Here is a 24,136-nt window from a genome sequence, read left to right on the forward strand (position 1 = left end):
ACGTGCCCAAGACCACCGACAAGAGTGACCAACAGGCAGGGACAAATTTGCATTGGGATTCACACTGCCAACTCCTGGGCTCTGCAGTTGCTGTCATATAAGCCTGGCTGCTGGGGAAACACAAAACTGTATTTCTCAAGTATTTCTTTACTGGTTGGCCAGCCATCCCTGCGCATTGGTGCACTCAGTCTCACTGGTGATGTGTCATTGCTGATAGCTGTGCCAGGGGTCCACTCCAGGATGACAGCCACCGCTCTCCGCCGCTCGGTACAACAGAGATGGGCCTATCCGCATCTACTGCATCCAGAATGGAAAAGCCAAAACTCAATGGCTGGTCCGGCAGCGGAATGGCTGTTGACTTTGCGTTGGCATCGGAAGGATGGCCACTACAGGAGTTGGCGAGTCCAATTCGATTGTGATGTCCATGTCAAATGAAATAAACATATTGATAGGTTGATAACCGTTAGGAACGTATGCCCTTCCGGTTATGCAGTACCCATTGTATGCATTGTCAGAGTACAGTAACCATTACCATATACATGGAGGCCAAACTAAGACGTCAGTACTATGATGCCATATTGATGACATTATTGATCTCCATATGGGCATAAAAGGACAGTGCACAGACAGACAGATACAGAGGTTGATGGATTTATAGATACCGTCACTAGTTATTGTGCTTGACAACGCATCGCTTCACAACCCATCAATCAGCATGTTCAGGTTTTGTTTTGGTACCCAGCAATGTCCAGGTTCAGAATCAGCTTTATTGTCACATCAGGTTTACAGGTGTAAAATAGTGGGTGAAATGGTTTCTTGTGCAAGCTCCATCATTTGTAGTTTTCAGGAAAAGGGGGACTGAAAGAGGAAGAGCAAGGGGAAAACATAGGAAAGAATCAGGTCAAAAGAAAAATAAATCGATGTGCCGATTTGAGCTGTCTGGCATGTCCAGTCCATATATGGGCAATTGGGCATATCTGCACACCTGCGACAGACAGACAAGACACCGGCCACCACTAAGTGCCCTTAGAGGTCTACAGTAGGTGTACTACTACTCACAGTGGGATAGCATCGCTGTATTGCATTATTGGGGGGGGGGGCAAGATACGGCAACTAATAGGTACCATGGACGGCACGTTGATGCTAGTGGTTAGCACTGTTCCCTCACAGCAAGAAGGTCTTGGGTTTGATCCCCGGCTGAGGCGGCCTTTCTGTGTGGAGTTTGCATGTTCTCCCCGTGTTAGCGTTGAGTTTCCTCCCACACTAAAAGACATGCATGTTACATATCCATGCCAATGCCCTTGACCAAAGTAATGGCATTACAACTTGAGTGGGTCCCTGGGCGCTGCACAGTGTGTGCTCACTTGCTCCTACGTAGTTAGGATGGGTCAAATGCACAGGACACATTTCCCCCAAAGGGATACGTAGCCTACACCTTCACCTCTCTGTCTACAGTGCTCCAGTCAAGATGGTCCATGGCTCGTGGGGTCTATGTCTCAAATACCCTATGACATAGGGTATTTGAGACATAGACCCCCACCGAGTCTATGTCTGAAGTTGTCATAGGACCTATGACAACTTCAGGCCTTCTTCTATTTGCCTGAACTGCAAGCATGATTTGGAGTTACACACATCTACAAGAGTGACAACTGTCACGGGGCTGGAATGTGGAGGTCGACATTCTGGGCCCTTTCCCCGTTACCGACATACACACAGGGAACCGCTATGTTATAGCGATGGACTATTTTATTGGCACGCACAGTCGCACACAGTTCCAAACCAGAGCACGGCTACCACAGTAGTAAAACTGGTGGACAGGATGTTTTACATCGCGTCACGTTGTGAGCTTGTAGATAGTGGTGAGCGACACCTGCACACAACGAAGTGTAGGCCTAACTCAGGCCAAAAAAACAAAAACAAACAAACAAACACAGGCATATTTCATGTGTGGGATATGAATTTTGGGGTTGGACCTGTGTTATAGCTGTGTGTCTAGGCAAGTAGGTTTGGTGTTTGTGTGCAACAGCCTCAAAAGAAAAGAGTATAGGGCTAGTGATTCTCAACCCCACTGGTGGGCCTGAGGATACAACAAGTGGCAAAAGATTGGGCCGCTAACGCTTTCGATATTTTCAAGTGGCCCTGCCCCTGACCAAGAAAAGGTTGAGAACCACGTGACTATATTCATATAGGCTTACAGGAGAGAGAAGTTTCCAGTTAGTATTCTGAAACTGTCATTAGGTACTCTCTCTTCCCAAATTATGCTGTAGGCCTACATGTCAGTAAAATCACTTTTCTTTTTTGTGATGTCTTTGTCAAAAGATGACTTCAAACTACTTTTTATACAGTCAGGTAGCTGGTTTGCGCCAGTGCCACTCTAAAGAATGATACTGCAAGGCTGTATAAAAATAAAATAAAAGGTTAAAAAAGAAAAAAACTTTCATTACTCCTCGGTAGTTTCACTTGAATTTAAACTAAGAGTAAATTGCAGTGGTGGAAAGTAACTAAGTTAATTTACTCAAGTACTGTACTACTTACTGTACTGTACAATTTTGATTATTTTTTACTTTACTGGAGTATTTCCAATGTTCACTTTTATGTGTACTTTTACTCCACTACAATTATTTGAAAACTTTAGTTACTAGTTACTTTGTAGATTTGGATTATTATTACAAAACATTCAGCCCTATACATTTCGGCCATTTGAAAATAGCCGATTTACAAGCTCACAATGCGTTGCGATGCAAGGCATTGTGAGCTTGTAGATCGGCTATTTTTAAAAGACGTTTATACATTTGAAAACGTGTGAAATGGGACATTCTGCAGAATTTGACTTGTGGTACTTTAGTACATTTTGATACCAATAATTTTGTGCTTTTACTCAAGTAAATGTAGAATTCCGGACTTTTACTTGTAACAGAGTATCTCTACATTGCATTGATGGTGAAAATTAAACAATAAAATATTCCGTACCATACCTTGGTCATGCACTGCCTCCTTGTGGCCATTTGTATTATTATATTTATGGGCATCGGAACGTCATCTATCCGCGACAGAGCATAGGACGCATGCGCCACATGTTTGTTGCGCCGGCGGAGAATTGAGGTATTTATCCTGTTTTGTTGAATACTGAGACTTAACGCACACATTTTGGGGGTATGTATATGTTATCTAATTAGTATGCTGTGTTATAGAATGATGTTCAGCAGTGTTAACTGCATAATAACGAACGTTGTGTGATAACCGCCTTTACAAGTAAACCATTCAAATGTGAGCTGGTTCAGATGCTTGTAGAAAAGATACATCAATACCAACAACAACAGTTCAAATAACCACAACAACCCAGCACTGGCTGTGATGTGAGGATTCATGTGTCACTCTACTTCATCGTAAAGATGAACTTTAGCTATAGCTTGCTTGTTAAATCGCTGTTGTGAAGTATTATTTGTGGCTTTCTATCGCTAGTGCAGTTGGCTTACAATGCTAGCTTGTTAACAGCACAGCCACAGGCCCCGAGAATAACTGAGTCCAGTTAAAGCATGTTATTATGGCATAATATATGGTGTGGCAGAACCTTACCAAATCATTGTGAGATGCCTTTGATTTATTGATTGAATACTTTATTATTAGACAGAAATGCAAACAGCACGAGTAGTCATACACTAGGTCTAAAAGGATAACACCAAAAAAAGTCCTGAAGAGTGAGGACTTGTTTCCATTGAGGTCCTGTGTATTCAATTCATAGAGACATTTAAAGACGTACAATAGTTAGTATACAATACTATACTAGACATCATCAGCACTAGTAGCAATAAAACACTATTAGCAAACATGTACAGTAAACAGTTGGGCTTGGGGTGGGGGTCATTCCAATTTTGTGGAACCCTAACTTTTTAGAACTGGGCGAAACAACCGCTTAAATCGCTTATTTAGTCAGCCTGTGGCCATGTTTTCCATTGTAGCCGAACCGGGAGCAGTACTGGCACCTGACGTAGGGGGTTCTTCCGGGTTGAATGGAGGGAGAGGTTCGTAATCACCTGTAAGGTTAGTTAGCTTTAGTGTCAAAGGACCACCAAGGAAAGGGCCTAGGCAGACAGTCAGTCATTCAAACTGTCTCATGGCTCAAATTGCAGATGAGACATGTTTTATTGTCGTTGATTGCTCTCATATTACTATCTACAGACAACAGATATGTTTTTTCTTAACTGTAAATGTTATTATTTTTGTGTTATACATTGGAGTAAAACAGACCTATATTTTTTGTATTTACGATGTGGCAATAATGTTTACATCCTCAAATCAAATGTAGCACTTGAATACATGAACACAACCCTAAATTCTGTATTGAGCCTTTAACAACCTGACAAGACAGATGGAACAAACAATGTGTACCTCAACTAGTAATGTGTGTGACTTGGCCACCTAACGTTTAGACTACTTTTACCCAGCAGATGTAAAAGTTTATAAGTGTCTTCCCTTTCTCTAGGTTACTGGTAACAATTCGTCCATCATGAGTTTATTTGGGGCAAGTACTGGGTTCGGAACAGGAGGAACCGGTGTCTTTGGAAGCACAACGACAGACAGCCATAATCCTATGAAGGTAAGTCATGTGATATACTCCTCCAGTCCTTCCCAAGAAGTAGACCTGCCTCATCATCACCACACCTTTTTGTAGAAATGAAGACCAACAGCAGTATGGTTAGCTTGCAGTCCTCATTTATGTTTCTAACTGGAGCCTCTTCTTTTTTTGTGCTGCAGGATGTTGAAGTGACTTCTCCACCAGATGACAGCATCAGCTGCCTGGCTTTCAGCCCCCCCACCATGCCAGGAAATTTCCTCATTGGAGGGTCCTGGGCCAATGATGTGAGTGCAATGAGCGTTGAGAATTGCTCACAGTCTTAACCCATTAAGACCTGGAACGCATCTGTGTCACTGTTTCATTTGAGCTAAAAAGCATAATTTTACACTTTGGCACTCGGTGCCGCGCTATGAACTTGTATATCTGCTATTTTTGAAAAATCATGAAAATGTGTGCAAATCTTTGAATATATATATATTGTTTAAAGCGAACATTTGTAACTCTATTCTTTGCTTCTGGGGGTCCCTGGAACAAAACATTTTGAGATGGGGGTCGGCGGCCAAATACATATAATTCTTTAGGGTCCTTGACATGAAAAAGTTTGAGCACCACTGATATAGAAGCATACGTTTTTTCAGAAAACGTATATTACAAAGACATTTGTAGAATCGGCTTCAAGTCTTAAATTGTTAAAGTAGGGGCAAGACTTAAGGTCCTTACACACCGGGGCGAATTCTTCATGCAAATAAATACGTTTTTTTAAAAACCTTATAAAGTCAATGCAAGCGTCCACATCAGTTTCGCGAAGCGAAAAAGCGTCTTTTAATTATTCGGAACGAGTCCGAATTTTGCGTATATTCGCATATTCGCCGGTGTGTAAGGACCTTTACACTCCACTGTTGTCTACAGCCGGATTGCATATTATAATGTTGTAATGTGCATTTACAAATGCACACAATTTTTTACTAGTGTACCATCTCACCTTAGGTGAGGTGCTGGGAGGTGCAGGACAATGGACAGACCGTCCCCAAGGCACAGCAGATGCACACTGGGCCAGTGCTAGACTGCTGTTGGAGCGATGTGAGACTTGTCGTTCATCACCTGTCATCGTAGCATCAAAGAAACATGAATGAGCCATCCATTGCACTTGTGTGAAGTCTCAATGTTATGTTGTTCTGTTTGAGCAGGATGGGAGTAAAGTTTTCACCGCTTCCTGTGACAAGACAGCCAAGATGTGGGACCTGAACAGCAACCAGTCGATGCAGATTGCACAGGTTAGAGGTTAGATGGCAGCTCAAAATAAGTGACTGCTATTTGCAAGGGATAATTGACGGCGCGGCCGCGGCGGTCATTGTTGAGAAATAATTATTTGTAAACAATGACCGCTTCGCCGTCAATTATCCCGCTTATTACACAGCTAGTCGGCTACTTATACATAAATGTATAAATTGACCCAAAAGTAACAACAAAACAAAGTATTTCCTTTCTTACGGTAATTAAAGTATTCCATACATTTATGGCAGGTGCGGCCAGCGCAACACAAGGAACAACAAGGAAGTGTTGATCAAATAGAATCAATTTTTGGTTACTGCATTGACTATTTCTTGCTTCAAATGTTTTCAAAAACATTCTTGAGAGCAATATTTAGCTGTAAATGACATTGTGTGTTTGTTTACATGGCTTGGATACGGCATAAAATCAAGCAGCGCAGCAGGTGCTCTGAGCCTTTGATCAGACAGCGGTCTCTTATTGAGTTCATCGGACATTATCCAGAAATAACACACCAGCGAATTCAGTGATCGACTAATCAGAATCAAGCATTCAACCAAGCTGTGTAATAAAAAATATTCTGAACCTGTTTATCTGTCTTTCTCATTTTAGCATGAAGGCCCAATCAAATCAATCCACTGGATTAAAGCCCCCAACTACAGCTGTATCATGACTGGCAGCTGGGACAAAACACTGAAGGTACAACCTTCTGTGTAGTTATTGCTCTGCCTACAGGGTACACTGTATTATAATCACTGTCTGTGGGTTTCTGTGCATCTGTAAACAAAATATCATAAAGCCCTTGGAAAACCAAATCCATAAAACTATGTAATGTAGGGTCTTGTGTACTACTAAGCATTTAAATGCATTAGAAATGGATCAGACCGGCAAGGCGGCAACACGTCACCGCCAAAGCCGCCACATTTTCAACAAGCTAGAAATATTCTGAGAATTTCCGTACTGACAACCAATCATAGTCTTTCATGACCAGACATAAGCAATTGTTAAGATATCACATCACTATAACCATTCCCTGAGAGAGGCAGTTGCAAACCTGAGTCTGATCTGTGTTTCCTTGTTCAGTTCTGGGACACCCGCTCTCCCAACCCCATGATGTCTCTGCCAATGCCAGAGAGATCCTACTGTGCAGATGTGGTAAGTTGAAAAGACATATGTGGTATTTATTTTTTAGCTAAAATTCACTTGTTTTGGATGAGGGACGTGGTTGTTCGAAGTATAATTAAGCTTAACATGAACCTGGCAAGTTGTTGAGTGTAATCCTATTTATTTTATATCCAGGTGTACCCCATGGCAGTGGTGGCTACAGCTGAGAGAGGACTGATTGTCTACCAGCTAGAGAACCAGCCCTCAGAGTTTCGCAGAATAGACTCTCCTCTCAAGCATCAGGTGAACAGCTTTTTTCTTTGTTTTTTTGTCTTGCACTCTTTTCATTTTTCTGTATGTTGTCCAGCCTGTTATCCTTTTTGTCTTAGTATAAAGCCTGATTAATTCCTTGTCCTTGAAACCATGCCAAGCACAAAGGCAATCCTTAAGACAGCTTCTGCTGTTTATGCATGAAAGGCCTTTGACCCGTGTACTGTATGTGTCCATCCTGCAGCACCGATGCGTAGCCATCTTCAAGGACAAGCAGAACAAGCCCACAGGCTTTGCCCTGGGAAGCATTGAGGGTCGAGTGGCCATCCATTATATAAGCCCTCCCAACCCGTAAGTGGCGACTTGGGATCCATTCTAAACAAAATAATGGATTTTTGTTTGTTAATGTTTACGTGGTTCCATTTGTCCTCAAAATTGTTAAATTAACAATGAGAATTTTACTGTGTAGTCATTTCATCAATGATATTTGTGTAGATACATTTCTGTATTTCTTTCAAATCTAACAGAGCCAAGGACAACTTCACCTTCAAGTGCCACAGGTCTAATGGAACCAACACAGCCACCCCACAGGACATCTATGCTGTAAGTGGCATAACCGTCGGTTATGATATTGTTTGAGGAAATGGGACTGAAATGAGATATGATTAAAACATAATGTTTACAAAATTGACATATTACCTATGCATATATTTTATTTTTCTATCAATGTATTTGTAATCGTATTTACTGAATCGCAGGATACATTCTGAAATTAGGTGTTCTTTTCAAATATGAATATCAGAATTCAATTGCCGGCCTGGGCCGCAGCGTGGCGGTCCAGGCACCCTAGGCTGCAATGCCAGCCTGACAGCGTGTCGCGGGTTCGACTCCCGATCCCGACGACCTTTGCTGCGTGTCACCCCCCCATCTCTCTCCCCATTTCCTGTCAGCCTACTGTGATCTATCAATAAAAGGCAAAAAGCCAAAAAAATATCTTTAAAAAAAAAAAAGAATTCAATTGCCAGGTGCATATGCTGTAGAGGAATCAATCTCGGTGAGGTTGGTTCATTACACTGAATGCAACAGTGTAGAAACATTTTTAAATGCTTTATATCTATTAACTTGAATATGAAGATAAGCAAAACCTAGATGTAAACTGCACGATTCATCTGAATATTGCTGGGAGTTATTTAGTTGATGTACTTGTACTGTTGGGCTGAAATTAAATGAGGCAGCATAATACTTGATCAGTAACATATACAATACAATGTTAAACATTCCACACTTGAATGGGGCTGAAATCCCCTTGGCAGCTTTCGAAGTTGACAACGATCTTGGACACAACTTTAAAGGGCAAAAACATTTTTTTAAACAAAGATGATATTAATAGTACATTCTTACACCTATGTTATCAATACACATGGTTAGTTTTTTTTTTACGCTTTTAACAAAAAATGTAAATAATGTTTTAAGTTGTGTCTGAGACAAGGCTGTTTTCTGGCAGAGTGCAAGTTTAGATGGAAACCAGACCAAAACATTGTATAAATCATATGTAATTCATATATATAAATCCTTTAAGAATATATTTTCACCCAACATTTGTAAAAATGTGTGTGTTAATAAGTAATAATTCGAAATGCTTTGGGAGGACATGATTTGCTTCTGAATAACATTCTCCCATTTTTATTTCAGGCAGACTGTAATAAAACAATGTGTCTTGTAGCCTAGAACAAGCCTATTATACATAGTCTTGTCTTGTGGGAACATTCACCATGTTAAAGCAACATGGTGTTAAAGCAACATGGTGTTAAAGCAACGTGGTGTTAAAGCAACGTGGTGTTAAAGCAACGTGACTGAACAGCACTTTGCTATTTTTTAATTTTTCTACCTAACATTTTCTACCCTTCATATTCTTATCGCGTCGTCAGGTAAATGCCATCTCCTTCCACCCTGTCCACGGGACGCTGGCCACTGTGGGCTCTGACGGACGCTTCAGCTTTTGGGACAAAGACGCCCGCACCAAGCTGAAGACGTCCGAGCAGCTTGACCAGCCCATTACCGCCTGCTGTTTCAACAGCAACGGCAACATATTCGCCTATGCCTCCAGCTATGACTGGTCCAAGGTAAGAGTTATGATATACAAAGGACTCATATTTCACTATTCACTCGTACATATTTAGGTTGTAGTTGATGGAAGTCGACTCTATTCTACTATGTGCTACTCTATTCCCCAGGGGCATGAGTACTACAACCCCCAGAAGAAGAACTACATCTTCCTTCGGAACGCTGCCGAGGAGCTCAAGCCTCGGAACAAGAAATGGTGAGAGAAGGGCAGTTGTTGTCCATGAACCTGGAGAGCGTCATGGTTTGGCCAGACAGGGGCTGCCCTGCTTCCTCAGTACTCTTGTGACACTTGCTGTCAGGCCATCCTGGCATGTATGGATAATTGGCAGTAAGAATTTCAGTGCTGCTGTGTAGTGCTACAGCTAGAAAATAATTTTCTATGAGATTGTTGCCACATTGACTTGATTGGAAAAATGTCAAGGTTTGCAGTGTGATGGCGTGTAATTACAAGCTCTACACTAGTATGTGCGCCTGTAGAATACAGATTTTTCTGTGACACGGTTGTTTGCTTTGGACAATACATGACTGAATTTGACTTTGAATTTTAAAACTTGTGTAGTGATGAGGATTTGCTGTGCATTCCTCAATACATGTAGACTTTTATTCACTTTGTGATTCATTTAATGGAGTGAAGTGAATATATTTTAGTTGTTAATATTGGCTATAATTGAAGGAACACTATATTTTTCTTGACCTTGATTTTTAGCAGGTATTAATGTTTTTATCTGTTGGAAGAATGAGACATGATAAACGTTTCAGAAGTAGAATTGAAAACAAAACAAATACTTTGAAGATGCTCTTTGTGACTGACTGCTTCCTCCTGTCTCTAGATTCACCATGCCGAGTTGCATCTCCTGTGAGGAAACATGGAAGACGTGCTGCTTTAGTGTGTGTGTAAATGCTCAAGACAGAGACTCCCTCCTTTTGGCAAACACCTGGACCAACGCCGTGACGCTGTGTTCCATGCATGGACCAATCAGAGGGGCCTACCCAACCCAGCGTTGATGACAGCTGCATGACCATTTGTCTCAGAGGTCATCGTGGAAAGGGGGTGGGGGGGCTTTTTGTCATGAATATTGATGTTTTATTTTGTTTTTGTTTTTTATCATCGTGTTCAGCTCTTTATTTTTTTCTACAGCTTTCCAAAGACTTTACATTCTCTGAAATGCTGTTACTCTGTGGTTTAGTTCCAAATACTGAAATGGATATGTAAAATAAATAATAACATAATGGGTCTTTACACGTTGGTTCCAACTTGAGGGAGTCAGTAGGTTAATAAGGAAACCTTTGTGGTTATTTGTAAAGTAAGTGTTCATTGGGAATTAACTTGGGGAACTATGTTGTGCATGCTCTTATGTGGAATGGACCAGGGTCTCATATCACTGCTGTACATTTCTTAATTCACATGGGCCTCTCCTGTACATCAAATTCATCATGGGATGAAATGGATAAACCTTGAACAGCAACCATGATGATGACCCCTGTGTGTGTCTGTGTGTTTTCATCCTAGTCACCAGCAGATGGAGCATTCTGTCTTAGTAGTGGCCCTGGGCCTGCTAGCAACTTGTAGAGGTGGTCAGGGGGTAGACAGACAGGATCAAAGCAGGGCAGTTGAATTCTTCAGGTATGGTCCTTTTGACCGGGAAGGTGTTGGAGATTCGGGGAGTTTATCAGGAGGATATGAATAAGTCAGTGTGAGAAGTGAGAAGTAAACCAGCTCAAACAGAGGAAAGTGTGAATTAAACCTGTTTTTTATTAAGGTCATTAGGGTGTCACCTCACTGTTAGCCTGGCCCTGGGTACTTAGCAGTGGAACTCCAAGGAACTGAGGGTGAGAACTGGGAAGGTACTGTTGGTTAGCCCTCAGATGGAGCTAGCAACCCAGACAATGGCTTCTTGTACTTTACAACCAGGGCATGGGTAATGAATCAATATCTTGGCAAGATTCCCCTTTTACCCCTTTTATGGAGTTCAGTTCAAGTGCTGTACCAAACTGTACCCGTCTCCTGGTTCCAACAGAACACAAATGACTCCGGCTTCGCTTGACCTATCTGGTTAGAAGCAAGGTTGACACAAATCTTTAAATCACTTTATTTGCACTAGAATGTTCTATGCTCTGTGTCCCTTGAGAGACTGTTTTTTATTTTGAACAAGTGAGACAATAGGTTTTGTGAAAATTTACTGTTGGGGTAATATGTTGCTAAGGATCATGTCAGTGTTTGAGTTATTTGCCTCCTCCGGGTCATGAATGCTAGAGCAAATAGTAATGTTCTTATGACATGATCATCACAGTTGATCATGCCCTGGCGGGGCCTATAAACAATAAGCTATGTCAAATAGTGCATGCTGTTGGGGTCAACATGTCACACAGTCACAGATCTTCAAACAAAGAATGAAAACGTATTATCCTACGTGTTATTAGTAAGGCTAAAAAAAACATGTGCATCGCAGTTTTTGGTTTATCCAGCTAAAACAATTCATGTTTAGGCAGTTTGATTGATTGGATATTTTATTTGCAGTTTGCAAAACAAAGCACAGTAAAGTACAGTTCAAATACAAGGTCTGCTAAGAGGAAAGAAAGCCTATGGCTCGTTTCCATTAGGGTCCTTTGTACTCAATTCATCAAAACATTTAATGACGGGGGGGGGGGTAAGTATAACACTTTTTTAAATAGTTAAATTGGTTCTCTATTGATTTCTTACAAGTCACCTTATCAGAGTAACTAACCGGCAAGACAATAACTTCTTTATTGCAGTGCAATGTAATGTAACGTGCCTGAGGCGCGCTTTCTGGCAGTGTTGCCAGATTGTGTGAGAAATAAGCAACCAGGTCTATGAAAACAAGCCCTAAAGAAGAAACTTTACAATTAATAGGTCACATGAGCGACGCGTTGTGAGCTTGTAGATCGGCTAAAACTCTAAAAGCAATAAAATGTGGAATATATATATTTCTGTAACACAAATTCTCCCTGGTACAAAACATTTTCATGAAAATATTTGAGAACCACTGGTTTAAAAAAAAAAAAATGAAAGCAAGCCTAAATAAGCAAGTACACTTTAGAAACAAGCCCAAAAACCGCAGCAACTGCCAATCTTTACAAGCAATTTCACAGAAAAAGAAGCCCAAAGTCGCTTATAATAAGCCGACATGGCAACACTGGTCATACAGCAGAAGCTTTTCTTTGTGTTGTAAAAGAAGGACAAAAGCAGGTGCACGAGAAGAACGGCTGGTAGGCGGGGCGAGGGGAGGGGCTTCTGCCCCAAGTTGACACCCAGACTTGTGTTGATTGGCCAAGAGTCGGAAGCGGGCGTGGTCAAAGTGCCGGAGTATAAAAACTTCCCGGAACATTTCACACTAGAGGCAACTGGTTTTGACGTGACGGTGTTACATGAAAGCAGCGTGATGCGTAGCTAGATGTCATCAGGTTGACACAACTTTAAGGACTCTGCAACCGCATAGAAGGACAAACCTACGCGAAACTAGAACACACGGTTGCTTTATATTTGATGCTGGGAAGTTTCAGTGGTTAATTTCTGTTTTTTTTTTAAAGCGTAACTGGTTTTGTGTTGCGTTGTTCCCGGGGTGACCCAATGCTTCTACACCAGTTCATGAACGGAGCCCTAGAAGTCATGCATCCTACGGCCATTCAACAAAAAGACACGACTTTTACCAAGATCTTCGTGGGCGGCTTGCCGTACCACACGAACGATGCCTCCCTGAGGAAATACTTCGAAGCCTTCGGGGACATAGACGAGGCCGTGGTGATAACGGACAGACAGACCGGCAAGTCCAGAGGATATGGCTTTGTAAGTAGCAGAGACTAGAGAAAGAAAACAAGTCACCATGATTCCACACTAATGTCTGTCATAAGATTTGAGCCGGAGCGGCGCGTGCTCTCTCTCTGCTCCTCCGCTCTGTCACAACCAGTGTTGCCATGTCCGCTTATTATAAGCGATTTTGGGCTTCTTTTTCTGTAAAGTAGCGTGTAAATATTGGTGGTTGCGGTTTTTTGGTCTTGTTTCTAAAGTAAAGTGTGCTTGCTTCCTAGAAATTATGGAAAACCCAGTGGTTGTCAAATATTTTGTATTTGTCCCTAATCCCCAACTGAAAATGTTTTGTGTCAGGGAGCACCAAATATTTCACATTTTATTTCACGATAAAAAAAAAAATGAAAAAGCAGATCTGCAAGTGCACAATGCGTCGCATCGTTATATATATATATATATGTATATGTATATGTATATGTATATGTATATATATATATATATATATATATATATGTATGTGTGTGTAGAGAGGCTAGATAAATGCTCATTTGGCCTAGCTATAGTTGCTTCTTTTGGGCTTGTTTTCATAGACCTGGTTGCTTATTTCTCTCTCTAAGTCTGGCAACACTGGTCACAACTTTGGTGTTGCATGTATGTGTGTGCATCTGTGTGTTTTTTCCCCTCAAAAATATGTACTTTATCAACTTGATAGTTTAAAGCAGTAATATGTTATATCTGCATGATTTTGGCCAACATGTGTGGACAGACACCACACTACACCTTACAAGATGCTAGTTACGGTTTTTCTTTTTGTAGTTAATCATCATCATTCAGATACTTGTATAAATTAATCCTTCATGAATCAAAGTTTCATATTGAAGTAACACGGTCTTTTTTCCACACTGGCTGTTATTTTAGCTTAATGAGGATGAGGGATCACGACTAGGAAGACTAAGAAGATTATATCTCGAGTTTCTCGACATATGTCTACTATGCCCCCCCCCCCCCACACACGCACACACACACACACACACACACACACACACACACACACACACACACACACACACACACACACACACACACACACACACACACACACACACACAACCCCCCTAAAGCCTCCATCCACAAACTTGCCCTCCACCACCCTCACTGGCCCGTGACTGGACAGTACGGCTTATCATTTTGTGTGTGTGTGTGTGTGTGTGTGTGTGTGTGTGTGTGTGTGTGTGTGTGTGTGTGTGTGTGTGTGTGTGTGTGTGTGTGTGTGTGTGTGTGTGTGTGTGTGTGTGTGTAGACCTCCGCTCACTGCTTTATATGGTGATGGTGTTTTTTTTTTTTTTTTAGACCGGTGGTCGACCTTGCTCACTTTCAGTCTGCCATTCCAAGCAATAAATCACTGATTTTGAAGGACGTTCTCTACCTAAAACGATCTAATTGGCTACACGTGCTATTAGAGCAGTACTTTATTTTTGCAGCACCCTGCCTGCAACACCCCACCACCCCCTCAGATGGTCACAGACAGTTTCCCTTTGACTCAGTTCCTCTCAATAGCGAGGACTGTCCCAGACTCGCAGGGGAAACAGAGTAGTGTCTTTGGAAGGTCTGGTTAAGTGGTTGGATAGAAAATGATAATTGAGAGGAGCACGTCTGTGACCTACATGTTGTCATCTGATCTGGAGGCGAACTGTGGAGGTCACAGCATTGACCATAACTTGATTCTTGGCCATGGCTGCTCGTAATTGATGAAAGACCCTTCAAGAAACTGCTTGATGTCTTGACTCTCTCCATTGAGGGATGAAATTTGTTTGAGACAGATAAAGAACTGTCATACTCTCTGACACAAAGAACAGAAGCATAACAAGAAATGCAAATATTTACCAGAACTCTGGAGAGATGCATCAGCGCGGGCCGGCTGAAGATGGAATGGAAATTGTTATGTGTTTACATCCAACTAGAGAACTGTAAGACAATTGCTCTCTGTGTTTACACATAAGCTCCCCAACTCCCAAGGAAAACGGTCCTGTGAATCTAGTTTGTGTCAACGGCTGCTGAGTGTGCCTGGTGTTTCAGGTTGGACAGGCTTACAGCAATGTGGGCCTGCCTTGGGGCCAGGAGGAGAGAGACTAATTCACATAGTCACACTGAGGTGCTCTGCAACGTGTGCTGTACACAGCCTGGCTAGTAGGCAGCCAGTACCACTTTTTTCATTGCTAACCCACAGAGCAACCTGTTAATCCTGTTGCTGAGTGCTCCCGTCAGTGGAGGTGGTTGATTGATTGGGGGGGTGCTTCAAAAAAAAAGACAACCGTGGTGGATTAGTAAACCACCCCCTCAGCACAGATCTTCACAATGTAAACATGGCCTCCTTTAAAATCCCCTTTTCTTCTGTGTTCACACAACACAGTGCGGTCTCATTCCTCCAACATGAAGTGGTAAACTGCCTCTGAAATGATGCAAGACATGGCTGCCAGCCATAAAACAATAATGTTGCACGTTAGTGACGTTACACTTACGGAGGTGTCTGAACCCACTGAGTTGGCAGAATAGGGCAATCAAAGCAGAAGGGATTATCTAATGCCAGGAGGAGAGAGAAGGGGGGGCGGGTGAACCTAACACTCTTCTTAGTATCTCTTCCCTAATTGGATAAGCCCCTCTGTTATTCTTCCCAGATCCATATTTCAGCAGGTTTGTCTGTCCATTGCTGAGCTGTCAAGTGGCTGTCTGGCTGATTTGCGCTTTCATGGGTCATTTCCAACAGCTAATCATTGTTCTTTGTTTGTAGTTTCCTCTTTTCTGAAAAAAAGGGAGAGGAAAACCTATGGGGATTTTTCTTTTATGATGACAGACAAATGGAGTCTGTTTTCATTTCAAGCTGTATTGTTCTTGTGCATAGGGGGTCAAGGTGACCCTAGCCACAGCATGGTGCTCTTCTCTTGTGCATGCTTCTTCCTCAGCCAGTCTTGATTTGAGAGGAAATGTGCTCTTTTTGAGAGTAATATGCTGATGAGCACGTCTTTCTTTCCTCCAGGTTACAATGACAGACCGAGGGGCAGCGGAGAGGGCCTGCAAGGACCCCAACCCCATCATCGATGGGAGGAAGGCCAACGTCAACCTGGCCTACCTCGGCGCCAAGCCTCGCAGCATGCAAACAGGTGAGAATGATAGTGGTGAAAAAAAACTCATTTATTTATTTATTACAATTGTTTAATGTGCATTTTAACTCATTGAGTGCCAGGATTGCCAGAATTATTTCAGAATTGATTCTGAAAAGTGCCAGAGTTTTTTTCACAGAAAACAAAAAGTGCTTAGGAAGCGAGATACAGCCTTTTCCAGTTCTAAGTTAAACAAGGAGTGGATGGAGCTGCACACCTTCAGATGATGATATCTTGGGTTCTGAACATGTTTTTCAAAAAAAAAGAAAAACATTTTTTTTTTTTTTTTTATGCTAATTTTTCAAAAACACGTTAATGGCACGTTGAGCCATAGCGCTAAAAACACGTGAAACACGTTAATGGCACTCAGTGAGTTAACATAAAAATTAAACCACAGAAAAATATATTCTTCCATTTTCTTGTGGTAATATTGGCATGTTTGAAACAAGCCCTGCCTCTGTTGAGTCTCTATTCGTGGCCTCTGTGCATTGTTCTGCAGTCCTCCTCTGTAAATGCAAATGCGTGTCTGACTGCTGGCTTCCTCTGTCTTCCAGGCATATCTATCGGAGTACAGCCCATTCACCCAGCACTCATCCAGAGGCAGTATGGGTAAGCGAGTGGGAGTAGGCACTCCCTTGTTGTGTTCAGTTGTACTACCCTCTGTTGAGCCACTGGGCTATTATTTCTCTTGACAAACAAGGCCGTTGGAAAGTGCACGTCAATTTCACGTCTATGTGAAACTCCACAAGTACTCTATTAACATATTTGAGCATTGCAGGGGTTGGGCAATTGTTAACGTATCTGTGGTAATAAGATAAGTTAGATAGGACATTCCTGAGGTGAATGAGTATACTGAGTCTTTTAGTTATTTTACCTGTGCTGTACTGGCAAAGGGGCTGCCCACAAATGGCAGTATTGTAGAAGTGGTTTGGATGGAGATGAGTCTCAGACCTACATGGTCTGCTGAGCGGTTAATGGCCCTGTCACCACAGGAGAGACAAGCCTAATTTATGCTTCGGCAAGCAACACCACTCTGACAATGTATAAACTAGGCTACACTCAACCCGTATTCTCTGACGTCATCCCATCACGGTAAAGGTCCAAAGCAAACCAAACAAACTCGGATCAACCTCAGTGGGGTCGGCGGGGGTTGGATGAGAGCTTCAGGATAATCACGGCCCACAGCAACAAATTATAAATGGGGATTTGGGGAGGCCATAGAAGAGTCTCAGATGAATCATGACATTCACAATTTGGGCATTTGGAAGACACGAGATCAGAGTCAATGGCATGAACTCTAGTTGGCAAACAACGGGTCACGTGAGTAGAGGCAACGGAAAAACAAATTAGTGCTTCAAAGAACTAGGATACCATGTAAACACCAAACCTAGCATCTGTCTAAATGACATGCTATCTAAATAACATCTTTAGCATTTGTGGTCAAGAAACCAATCCATCTTAAATGACAAAGTATGTGTATGTGAAAACATCTGCATAATACAACTAGCATCTATCAAAAATATGCAACAAGAAGGGAAACAAGGATACATGGTTCACCTCTCCAGACCCGCTGGGGGCTTATCCATTCATGTTCCAAGAGTTTAAGAGGGCACCAGGAAGTCCCTCCGTGCCCATGCTCTCGTTGCCATAGTAACAAGGGATGGCGCCAGAGCCCCGAGGGTTTGAAGGCTGCAGCAGCAGTGTGCCGCTCAGTGGCATGTGTCTGACAGGTGCTGGCTCTTATTACAGCCTTTTACACCCCTTAATCTCCCATGACCACCGCCCCAGAGAGAGAGACACAGCACCTGTCTGCCTGCCTCTGAGGTTCCTCTATGCTGGTTGACAGACGCAGCCCTCACTAAGACATAAAGCACACAAATGGCCTTTCTATCAAACCCCACTCCCGCCTGAAACCCCTTCGACGTGTGGTGTGTGTGAGAGAGGGGGAGAGAGGAGGTTTTGTACAGTGGGGGGCTGTCGATCAGTGATATAGCAGAGTATCCTGTCAGGTTTGGACTGCTCTGTGTGCCACAATGAGAGAGCGAGAGAAGGCATAGCTGTGGTCAGAAGGTGTCACCAATGCTAGGGGACACTTTGTGTTGATAGAGGAGAATGTAGCAGGGCTATGTGTCTTAGAATTAGCATATTCATCTTTCACACATCGTCTCTTCCACACTTTTCTCAATACAGCAGCTGTCACAGCAGCTGTCGGCAGACAGACATGAAACTTAGGGCATAGAGGAGGAAGGACCCACAGGACAGAACCAAACCAGGGACGTTTCAATCATGTGGTCCACGCTCTATCCATTCATCTACTGATGTCGTCGTCCGTCCGTACCCCTCCCCCCCTTTTTTTCCTCTTTCTTCTTCCCCCTGTTCTTTTTTTCTTGGTGCCAAACTGCCCATGGAGGAAGGAGCTGCGTTTTCTTTTTTAAGTCCTCTCCCGGCAGTGTTCTGTTCCTACCGGGGTGTCAGAGAGCGATTAGACAGAGCCACTGAAAACCGACACCTCTGTGACACAAGGAGGGGGGTGGATTCAGGAGGGAGGTGGGGGTGAAGTGCAAAGGGAGATGGGGAAGGTTGTTTTTTTTGTTGGGGGGGGGGGGGGTATGCCAGCTCCTGTAGAAGCATTAATTTGCTTAATGAAGCAATGTTTCTCAGTAGGAGACATACAGGTGTCAAATAAAGCATTCATTATGACAATCCTAGGAATGGACAGGTTTTTCTCAAACAATCTCCACACATCTCACATTTTCCTGCAGGGGAAGCAGAGAATATTGAGCTCTTGTACTTTGCTTGGCTCTTTGCTAGCCACTGTCTGTCTTCACGCTTTGTTTTTGTGTTTCAGTGAGACGTCAGGCACTGTGAGGTATTTATCTTATCTTCTAGCAATATTTGGCTACCGGGTGCGATAATCGTGCAGATTCCTCAGATTAGCTCATCATACAACCACAAATGTCACAACCACAAAATGCATATTAACGTTGATGATGCATAAGGGTGTGCTGGTAGCTAACCAGATACTGCGTTGACCACATAATCACAACGTCTGTGGTTCGAGTCCAGCAGGAATAGCTCAAGTTTTTTCGACTGAGTGACATGTTGTCAGCCAACACTCTCGCACACTGTCAGCTAAAAAACGGCTGACCCCTGATCTTTTGGTCGTCATCCACATTCTCCCCATCGCCACTGTCGCACAGTCCAGCGCTACCACTGCACCGTCAGAGATCCTTAATTGACCCAGCGGGCACGTCACCAGTGTCAATGTCATTTCCCCATTCTCTTTTCTATGCTAGCCAGCCATCGCTCGCTTTGATGTATTTGACAGTGTACATCCCTTTTGCCTCAGTATTTAAATTGTTAGGATGATAGCATGTTCTATCCCTATAGGGTTGGACTGCTTTTGTGCCATGCACTTCTCTACTGCATGACGGGTCACTTCATCTAAAGCCGAGGTCAAGTAAAGCTGCCTGTGGCCACACACCCACACACACACACACACACACTCACACATACACTGCTTACAGCACAGAGAAAGCCAGCTCATTATACATGTATGTGAATGTAGGCTAGATGTGCCTCACAGCACTCATGTATGGTCATCTTTGAAAGCTGTGAGTGTGAGAGTGAATGCTTCTTTGTTAGTAGCTTGGTAGCACTGCAAGGGCAAAGTGTAGATTGTGTATGTGGGTGGGGGTTGCGTTCATTTGCTTACTAGTTAGAAGTCAGAGTAGTAGTACGTAGACTGTAGCGCTGTTCCTTTCACTCACATGTATATTGCATATCTCTGCAAACTACAGTAGGCCTCTTTAACATGGCTGTACAGCCCCCTTGTTTTGAGTGAAATATGTGACGGTGTGATTTGAATATTCCACCCCATGCTGGAAAACCGGAAAATTTTGCCTGGGACTCACTCAGCTACAGCTGCCATTATCTCTCATTATTTTATTCTGAACTGCTACATAAGTGTGTGTGTGTGTGTGTTTAGATGTCATCGTTTCTATCCCCTGGATTTGTTTTTATGTGACTCCCTTGCAATCACTAATGGGAGTTTTTTGTTGTCTTTAACCCTTTAGTCTTTTTTGGTTATTATTCTAATCTTATTCCTGTGTCTTGCATCACACCCCTGTATTGACTGATTGATACCAGTGACCTTTTGTGTCATTGCTAACTAGTAATAATCACTATTCTCCTATCAACTCCTTCCTGTCTTGGTTACTCTGTGCTACCAGCTGACCAGTCCACCGCCAGGGGGGATGGAAGATGCCCGCAGTGCAGGACATGTTAGTCCAGAGGAGGGTTTGCAGAATTTGTGTGCCCGCCCCCCCCCCCTCTTCAAGGTGCTAGTGATGGCTTGAGAGTGCAGTGCAGTGTGCTGTGATGGATTGAAGTGACTTTTATCTTTCCGTGTGTGTGTGTGATATGAAGGGAAGAGCTTATACTGATTGTGGTGGTAACTCTTCCCTATTATGGCATGGTTTGGGGTTTGCAGTGGTGACTGTAGGTGCTGCTGGCTGAAGTTGAAGTGTGTGTCAGGGTGGGGTGGACAGGAGTAAATATGTGCTGGCATCCCTGTCCTTGCATGCTTCCACCTTTTGCTGTGTTGACTTAAAGGGCAACATTGCAGCATTTTAACCTGAATCCCATCATCCTATAATGATCATTTTTCTGGTTACTTTTGAGAGCAAGCTCTTGAGACACAGAACTGGGAAGTGCTCCCTCATATTTTCACGTGTCCTTGCTCACAATAGAACAATGGGATTCAGGTTAAAAATTGGGCAAAGTTGCCCTTTAATAGCTGCTTCTCATTACAATGTCAATTACAATCCTCCTTTGTTTTCCTGACCACTAATCTGACAGAATGGCAATATTGAAAACCCAGCCTGAGAGAGGAATGTTCTTTTTCCTCTGTACTGAGATGCAGCTCGATGGTGTGATTCAGAGTGACATTTGTGATGACTTTCCTGTCTTTCTGTGTGTGTACTACTACTACTGCTGCTGTTGTTGTTTGCCGTGAACAGCGTTCTGTCTCTGTGGGTGTTTTCCCCCAGCTGTAGTGCCAAGGGTAAAGGCTCTCAAAGCAATCAAACTTACATCATCCTTTATATGGAATTGGGGTCCTCTCCTCTCTGCCAACACCAGAGCAACAATCCCAGGAGAGGTACTCAACGTCCTGGGTAAAAATAGACAACCCCCCCCCCCCCACACACACACACACACACAAACGCACTCCATGGATGGAGTGGCAAAGTGAAGACAGAAGGGAGGAGAGAGTACAGTCCCCAGACCCCCACAGCTCTAATCTGAGAGCCTGGCCGTGAGGCCCAGCAGAGCCTTGACACCTCGCCCCGATAAGCTCCCCTCATCACTGCTGGCTCCATCATCATCATTAGGCTTTGACAGTTAGTATGTATGAGATGTAATACACCAAATGGGAACTACAAGTCTAAAAGTTCCCGGCTGCCTTTAGCACACACTTCCCCTTTTTCGTGTGTGTGCATGAGTGTGCTCAGCGAGTGAAGAGTAGCAGCTGTTAAAACACTTGGATGGTGCCTGAGCTTGAAAACCTGTCAGTAACGGCTGCCTCGACTGCCTCTATCACCCAAAAGCCCCCCCCCCCTCCCCGCTCTCTAGGGGCCCGACCCAACAGGTTTTGTAGGTTTTTCTAACTGAAACAGAGAGAGGGTTGAGTCACCTTCCCTTCCTAACCCGCTCTTTTTTTTTTTAATTTACACATTAGTATTGCAATGAATGGCAGGGTGTGATAATGACACGGTAGCTTCAAGACGCCTACAAAGAAAGATTAACGCTGGTCCTGTGGGAACGATGTAAAAACGATGGAACCCGGGCCTTGGAAGTTTTCTCTATTGTTTTACTATTGCAAAAAGAAAACTAAAAACCTGTTTGTCTTTGTTTCTGTGTGGGTGTATAGGTTGGCCCAGCAGTATGTCTACCCCCAAGCCTTTGTCCAGCCCAGCCTGGTGATGCCAACTCAGGTCTCCACCTCCGTGTCTAGCAGCCCATACCTGGACTACAGCGCAGCCTACAGCCAGTACGCGCAGGCCGCCTTCGAGCAGCAGTACCCGTATGCCGCCTCCCCAGCGAGCTTCCTGGGCTATAGCTATGCCCCCAGCCCCACTGCCGCCACAGGCCAAGCCACAGCAGCCACCGCCGCAGCGGCCGTTCACCCCTCTGCGGCTGGCGCAGCCCAAGCCTTCCTCCATTATGCCCCACAGCAGCACGTCCAGCCAGACCGCATGCAGTGAGGGAGTGAGGCAGGAGGGAGGGTGCTGGTAGTGATGGGGATAAGTAGTGGCGGTGATTGAGCCTTGCACCCAGGATGGGGTGAAGGGCCCTACAAGTTGAACCTGCTGCCATCAGCAGGGGCTTTCAGGAAAAGGGCGGGACTATTGCACTATACCATCAGGATGAGCCCCTTCCCCATTGGTTGGAGGGCAGGATGGGAAGGGTTTGAGGACTGTGTCAGGGTTTCAGGTTGGGAAGCTAAACAGCCTAAAATAATGTGGTCACTTCCAAGGGCTTCCAGAAGCTGACACTTTATTATTGTTATTTTATTATTATTATTATTATTATTATTGTATTAATGTTGCTGTCAATGTTTGTAAGTACTCTATTATTACCAATGTTATGTTTCTTATTTTTGTTACTTGCGTTTAGAGGGATTAGAGGCTTTTTGGGATAAGACCCCTGAAGCATGGGGTGAAAGAAAGGCACTGCTGCTTTTAGGACTCTCAAACAGACAGAGGTGTGCATCATGAGAACCGGACGGTGAGTTTGGCAGCCTCTGCCCGCTGCTCACATCATCTACAGGTACATAGGGTCCCATCTACTGAAGGACGGAGAACTCTCCATCCCATCCCCATTGTCCAGCTCCACACAGTGGGATGATAACAACTCTCATTGGGATTGTTAATATTCCAAAAAAGGACAAAATTGAGCTTTTCAGTAGAAGACTCCCAAGACAACCCCCTCCCCACACAGTTAACATTTTGAGACTGTGATGTCAGCACTACCTTTTTTTTTTCTTTCTTGTTTTGTAATTGAAGAGGCCTTAATAAAACTTTTTTCTTCATTTTTTTTTAATCAGCGCTCCTCTCACCTCAACTCCCACAGGACTTGCTTTAGATGCTTAGTGTTTCAGATAAAAATGATAATCAGATGAGACACCTTATTCTGATTCCAAATGGATGTATAGATAATCATTGTGCAGTATGTGAGTCAATGGGGCCAGGGGCGCTGGTTATTGATGTTGGAAGGTAGCGGACACTGAGCTAAAAACAGCAGTGTAGGTTCTCCATTTTTATTTAGCTATTTTTCCTCTTTTCTAACTGTTAATCAGAATTTGTCACAAACTATTGCTCTGAAAAGGACATTCATGTACAGCATTTTAAAATATTTCAGTTAAAGTACATTTACAATATTTATGTCTAGGTATTTATAGGAGATACTAAGTTAAAAAAAAAGTTTTTTGTTAAATCTAGAGTGTTAATTTAACTCAGAGTTGTGGGACTCTTACGGGTCAATTTTTACACTTTTAAAGTTAACACTCTGGATTTTACTGTGTATGTTTTATAGTTGTGGAATTGAAGCCACATAACTTGCAAGAGGCATACTTGGCAGATCTGCTAGTATGGTTTCTTATTCATTTCATGGGCTGCGTATAGTTTATTTTTATTTTATTTTGTACCATGTCACCATAGGTATCTGTGGATCTGCCTGGGTGCTCAGTATCTAGATGCTCATTTGTAGGCCTCTAGTATGACTGGCTGGAGCAGAAATGTTCTTTGGACTGCTCCAGTGAAATGTATTTTTCGGTCCCTTAAAGGAAGCCATACCAAAAAAGTAAAT

The 24,136-nt window shown here is 43.2% G+C and overlaps 2 protein-coding genes across 7 annotated transcripts in view; both read left to right on the forward strand.

Annotated features, from left to right (window-relative positions):
- Nucleotides 1-3,051: 3,051 nt before the first annotated feature.
- LOC311049500 (mRNA export factor) lies at nt 3,052-10,815 on the forward strand (the record flags this gene model as incomplete). 6 transcript variants are annotated; one of them, XM_084063102.1, is made up of 14 exons in its annotated part: nt 3,052-3,102; nt 3,960-4,022; nt 4,484-4,597; nt 4,756-4,860; nt 5,564-5,656; nt 5,764-5,850; nt 6,458-6,544; nt 6,929-7,000; nt 7,145-7,252; nt 7,464-7,570; nt 7,747-7,822; nt 9,148-9,342; nt 9,454-9,539; nt 10,174-10,815. In XM_084063102.1, coding segments are annotated over exons 2-14 (1,143 nt in total). In that variant the 5' UTR covers nt 3,052-3,102; nt 3,960-4,010. The 6 variants fall into 6 exon arrangements, with proteins under 6 accessions (XP_083919228.1, XP_083919226.1, XP_083919229.1 ...); XM_084063100.1 differs by lacking the exon at nt 10,174-10,815 and having other exon boundaries at nt 9,454-9,543; XM_084063104.1 differs by lacking the exon at nt 10,174-10,815 and having other exon boundaries at nt 3,073-3,102; nt 3,960-4,041; nt 9,454-9,543.
- Nucleotides 10,816-12,712: 1,897 nt separating this feature from the next.
- LOC311049505 (RNA-binding protein 38-like) overlaps nt 12,713-24,136 on the forward strand; it is an 11,430-nt gene continuing 6 nt past the window's right edge. The window contains exons 1-4 of the mRNA XM_084063112.1: nt 12,713-13,148; nt 16,144-16,267; nt 16,822-16,876; nt 22,200-24,136. The exon at nt 22,200-24,136 is cut by the window's right edge and continues 6 nt beyond it. Coding sequence (XP_083919238.1) covers nt 12,933-13,148; nt 16,144-16,267; nt 16,822-16,876; nt 22,200-22,533 — 729 coding nt within the window. The 5' untranslated portion in view covers nt 12,713-12,932 and the 3' untranslated portion in view covers nt 22,534-24,136. The remainder of the gene's footprint in view (nt 13,149-16,143; nt 16,268-16,821; nt 16,877-22,199) is intronic.

Source organism: Gymnoscopelus microlampas (genome assembly GCF_963454915.1).
Source record: "Gymnoscopelus microlampas genome assembly, chromosome: 7".
In the NCBI taxonomy this organism is placed as follows: domain Eukaryota; kingdom Metazoa; phylum Chordata; class Actinopteri; order Myctophiformes; family Myctophidae; genus Gymnoscopelus; species Gymnoscopelus microlampas.